This window comes from Apis dorsata, unplaced genomic scaffold, assembly GCF_000469605.1.
Source record: "Apis dorsata unplaced genomic scaffold, Apis dorsata 1.3 scaffold_149, whole genome shotgun sequence".
Taxonomy (NCBI): domain Eukaryota; kingdom Metazoa; phylum Arthropoda; class Insecta; order Hymenoptera; family Apidae; genus Apis; species Apis dorsata.
The window spans coordinates 1,229,685-1,235,053 of NW_006263440.1; the positions used below are offsets into that span (position 1 = coordinate 1,229,685).

General features: G+C 44.1%; 1 protein-coding gene across 7 annotated transcripts in view; it reads left to right on the forward strand.

Moving 5' to 3' along the window:
* LOC102676723 (agrin-like) overlaps positions 1–5,353 on the forward strand; it is a 340,887-nt gene extending 335,534 nt beyond the window's left edge. For 5 of the 7 annotated variants that reach the window (XM_031509408.1, XM_031509409.1, XM_031509405.1 and 2 more), the window contains 10 exons: positions 57–230; positions 568–904; positions 1,028–1,255; positions 1,334–1,941; positions 2,089–2,500; positions 2,601–2,854; positions 2,961–3,054; positions 3,304–3,414; positions 3,774–3,948; positions 4,041–5,353. In XM_031509408.1, coding sequence (XP_031365268.1) covers positions 57–230; positions 568–904; positions 1,028–1,255; positions 1,334–1,941; positions 2,089–2,500; positions 2,601–2,854; positions 2,961–3,054; positions 3,304–3,414; positions 3,774–3,948; positions 4,041–4,298 — 2,651 coding nt within the window. In that variant the 3' untranslated portion in view covers positions 4,299–5,353. The remainder of the gene's footprint in view (positions 1–56; positions 231–567; positions 905–1,027; positions 1,256–1,333; positions 1,942–2,088; positions 2,501–2,600; positions 2,855–2,960; positions 3,055–3,303; positions 3,415–3,773; positions 3,949–4,040) is intronic. The other 2 variants (XM_031509403.1, XM_031509404.1) reach the window with 2 other exon arrangements.
* The last annotated feature ends 16 nt before the right edge of the window (positions 5,354–5,369 follow it).

The window sequence follows — 5,369 nt, forward strand, 5'->3', positions numbered from 1 at the left end:
GAGAAGCAGCGGCATCGTCCGTGGACATCGATTCATCGGATAATTCTATTTTCCAGGAGTGGCAGCCGCGTACAGACCTACCCCGGCAACGATCCGCGTGGTCACCGCTTTGCTGGGAGACTTGTGTACCGACGACAAGGATTGCACCATTCCAAACAGCGAATGCTCGAACGGGGGCTGCATTTGCTCCGAGGGATACGCGGAGACCAGCGACAGACAGGAATGTTTCGGTAAATTCTTCCATTTTTTTTTTCTTTTTCTTATTCATTACACACATCTCAAACTCTCTCTACGAAACGTGGCTCGATTCTCTCACTCTCTTTCTCTCTTAACGAGAAGTACGAAACGAGAGAAGTAGCAATTTTCTTCGAACAAAAAACCGTTCTTCCGTATCAAGTTTCGAAAAACGAGAACAAAGTGTCGTTGAAACGGAAGAAGAAAGAGAAGAAAAAGGGTTTTTCTTTTTCTTCTTCTTCTTCTTCTTCTTCTTCTCTCGAGCGAAAACGACTCTCCTTTTCTTGCGCCCCTTTCAAACCAAGAAAAGAATCTAATTGACCCTGTTTCCAGCTAATTACGTGCCCGTTACACCGACCGAGGAATTCCGTGCCTGCCTGTCGTATCCGTGTCACGCGACATCGACCTGCATCGATCTTCCGAGCGCAACGTTCGTTTGCATCTGTCGTCCAAATTACACCGGCCGATTCTGCGAGGAGATGAACAAAAGGGATTACGAGGTTGCGTCGTTCGACGGTAAGAGCTACGTCAGGATGAACAGATTGAAGGCTTACCACAAGTTCAGCGTCGAGGTCGAGTTCAAGACGTACGCCGACAACGGGATTATACTTTACAACCAGCAGAAGAGCGACGGCACCGGGGATTTCGTCTCGTTAGCTATCGTCGACGGGTACCGTACTTGTTATCTTGCGAATTAGTACACCGAGTTACAACTGGTTAACGATTAATTTCAATCTCAAAACTGATGACGTCCTGTCTCGAGGATGAAAAATTTTGCTATCTCTTTCCACAGACACGTGCAGTTCAGATACAATTTGGGGAACGGCCCCGTGGTTCTAACTTCCCCCGAAAGGGTCACAATGAAGACGTTCCACAGCGTGGCGGCGAAGCGATACCACAAGGACGGTGTTTTGATTTTCAACGACGGGGAGGACGTGGTCGGGCAGAGTCAAGGAATGCTGAAGTCGTTGGATCTGAATCAAGACACGTTCGTCGGGAATATGCCCACCAATTACTCCAAGTAAGGGATGGATCTTGAGGAAGGGTCGAAGTTCGAAGATTTTCAATATTTTTTTCTTAAAATCGTGGTTTGCGACAGGGTTTACGACAATATCGGCACCAACCACGGTTTCCTCGGTTGCATAAGGAAGTTGAAGATCAATCGAATCCACGTGGATCTTCACGTGGGCCGCGACAAGGAGATCTTGGAGACGTATCGGGTGAAGGAGTGCGGGGAGAACGCGTGCGCCAATCTTCCTTGCCAGAACGGTGCCACTTGCCAGCCGATCTTCGAGGAGGATCTGTGCAACGGCCACGAGTGCAGGAGAATGCAGAAACGGGGGAAGGGGAGGAACAAGAACGGGATGAACATCGTGAGGTGCAAGGGGACCCATTGCACCCTGGTCGATCGCGAACGTAGGTCGAAGAAGAACGCGAGGAAACGTTGCGCCACGTCCAAGTGCGATTACGATTACGACGCCGATTACGAGAACGGTTACGAGCACGGGAATTACGCGGTTGAGAAATACGAGCCGCCCAATTACAGATGCATCTGCCCGCCTCAGTTCACCGGTAGGAATTGCGAGGAGTCGTTGGACCCTTGCATAGGAGAGCCTTGTCAGCACGGCGCCACCTGCGACATTCTACCCCAGGGTGGTTACGTTTGCAAGTGCCCGCCCGGGAGGACCGGCGAACATTGCGAAATACGTGAGTGAAATCATTCTGATCGAATTATTATTATTCCTATTATTATTATTATTGTTATTGATATTGTTATTATTATTATTATTAATTTTCGTCACTTTTTTTATTATATATCTCCTTATGGACGATCGTAAATCGGATGGTGAACAGTGGACGCGGAGTTGACGGAACTGTTGATACCGGAAATGTCTGGGGACGGTTTCCTCGAGCTACCATGTTTGGAGGGCGTGGCGAAAGCGTTCTCTATCGAATTATGGTTCCTCACGCACGCCAGCGACGGTTTGCTACTTTACAATGGCCAGTTGAACAACGGGCGGGGTGATTTCATTAGTCTAAACTTGGTCCAAGCGAAACTCGAGTTCAGATTCAATCTTGGAAGTGGTATCGCCAATATTACTTCCCCGGACCCGGTTACCCTCGACACGTGGCATTGTGTTCGAATCAGCAGGCTGGGCAGGGAGGGTGTTCTCCAATTGGATGATGGAACGGTCGCAAGAGGTTTATCGGGAAGTCCATTAACGGAGCTGAACTTGGAAATGCCTCTTTACGTCGGCGGTCTTAAGTGAGTCGAATTGAACGAATCTCGTTTTCTTTTCTTTTTTTTTTTTTGAAATTTGAAAAATATATATATATATATTTTTCTTTTTTTTTATGAATTGTAGACATTGGCGAGAGATTCATCGATTGGCTGGCGCAAGAACCGGATTGGTAGGGGCGATACAAAGATTGATGGTTAATGGAAAAACTTATCAGAATCTAGCTGTCAATGTTACTCAGCATAACACGGAAATCTACGACGGCCTACCGTGTCCAAGCAACGAAAATCCTTGCCACAACGGTGGAGTGTGTCTACCTCTGTTGAACAGTTACCTGTGCAAATGTGCTAGCGGTTACAACGGCCTTCACTGCGAATTTTGTGAGTCACGCCACGACACTTTTTCTCATCGTTGAAAAGTCATCGTAAAAGTAGCGTATTTTTCTTTTTTTTTTCTTCTTCTTTTAATTCCAATTTTTCCACGCAGTCATGGGCTACGACGTATCGACGGAATTATCGGAGAGGCCGGTCCGTTTCAAGGGTGACAATTTCTTGCAATTCAGACACCGAAACGGAAGAAGGTAAATCGATCGAAATTATTACGCAATTATTGTTCGATTATATTTTCATCAAGTTTTCTATCTCGCATAATATCTCTCCTATAAAAAGTCACGTCACACTTGCATCACACCTTGTCAAGGTATTATTCCGAGATTAGGAGCACCAAAGTTAGGCTGTTCGATTAAGATTAGTTTTTTAACGATGGTAGAATTAATTAGATCCTTTCTTCGATCAAATTATCACTAACCTTTTGATTGTGTAACACCGGCTAGTACTAACTCGACTAATACTACCCTCGGCGAGTACTTTGAGGAGTCCTACTCCGACTACGACTTGGAGGAGGATGTCGACTACGATTACGAGAGTTACGATTACACGGAGTAAGTTTCTACGAAGAATTAGCTGTGATGTACTCGTTTGAGGGATATATATGTATACCTTGTTCTATGTGCCTGTGTATCCGACCACTGTCTGCTATCCACCCTTCTTTCTCTTTTTTCATTCGATGAAATAGAACGAATGCCGATACGTCGCACTTTTTCCAACCTTGACTCGAAACTAGGGTTGACAGAGAGGGGTTGTGATACTTTTTATCCATTTTTCTTTCGTTTCTTTGAACGCTGCTTGCTACGCACGTACATATGCGTTTTTTCCTCGCTCTTCGGCACACCGTAGCTCGATGTTCGTTCCGAGAACGTACACCTGGAAACGAAGACTGAACGATTGAACGATATTTTAGGCGCAAGGGTCAACAGTCGAATAAATTCGAGCTGAGATTGAGAACCACGCACCCGGATGGTCTGATCGCCTGGATCGGAAGAGGAAAAGTGGAGCATCTGATCTTGTCGTTGCACGGGGGCCAAGTATTTCTCACGTACAAAAGCAAAAACGAGCAGATATCGTTGAGAAGCAGGGTTCGTATTTCTTTTTTCTTTTCTTTCTTTCTTCTTCTTTTTTTTTTTTTTTTTTTCTTTGACGAAATGCGAAGATTTTCGATTCGATCCAGGAACGGGTGGACGATGGCGTGTTCCATCAAATCAGGGCGTCGAGAAGGCGAAGAACGTCGATGATACAGGTGGACGACTCCGCCCCTGTCAAGGTATCGACAGAGATAACCTTGCTAACGACGAACGGCAAGCTTTTCGTGGGCGGGAAGCCAGGCCATCGAGGCATCAAAGGGTGCGTGTCGGACTTCGTTGTGGACAAACGTCGTCTTCAACTTGGCAGGCGGAAGATCGAGTACTGTCACGACAACGATGTATGATAACGAATCCCGGAAACGACGATTGTCAACGTGACGTCGCCTCTGGCCACGCTTGTCGAGTGGACGACCCTCTTGTCCTCGACGAGTTAACACCAAGCCTAAAAACACGAGACAAAGACGGAGTGAGCGTTGGTGGTGTTCGTTTCTGGGTAAACGAGAGGGACGAGGATTGAACGATCGTGTAAGGAAGGGAAAAAAAGGAAGGAAGGAAGGAAGGAAGGAAGTGAATTTCCTTCGTGGAAAAGGCCCATCTTACCTATCTACGTGGATCCAATAACGTAGCGAGCTAATAATAATTATTTATTTTTCGTTTCGTTATAGTTGTAGAAAGAGGAGATTATCCCGATTATTTCGTGTTAATCGACGAAGCTAGAGAAGAATTAAGAAGAAAGACCAGAGAGAAGAAACGAAAGGATGTAAAGAGGAGTAAAGAAAAAAAAAGAGGTTCTCATCTAAGGACAATAATATATTTTTAAGGTGGCGAGATTAAAAATATACATATGTATATATATGTATATATATATATACATATATATATGTGTGTGTATATATAAAATTTAACGCGTATACGTATATAAGCGGGGTGAGGAAGAGAAGAATGCTTGTGGAACTCGGTTGACTCGGGCGACAGAAGAAGAACAGTGGGGTAAAGAGGTTAGTAGATTTTCGGGCGTGAAAGGGATGAAAGTTATTCGTTTAGACGTTTTATTCTGTAAGTTGAAATATATCGAAGCACTTATAAATGTTTTACGATGCCAAGACTGATTAATGAAAGAAATAAAAAGAAGAAGAAGAAGAAGAAGAAGAAAAAAAAGAAGAAAGCGAGGATTAAATAGCGGGAGTTAAAGGAGAAAAGAAATATAGTTAAAAGAGAACAAAAAAAAACAAAGAAAAAAAAAAGAAAAAACAAAGCGATAAATCGGTGTTATGTTTGAGTGTTTCGGTAGAGAGATTTAAATGATCGTGCATTATCAGAATATAGAAGAATGTATTTTAAAGGACTTGTTGATTTACGCCAGTAGAGAAAAACACGAGGAAAATAAATAAGAAAAAAAAAAAAAAAAAAAAAAA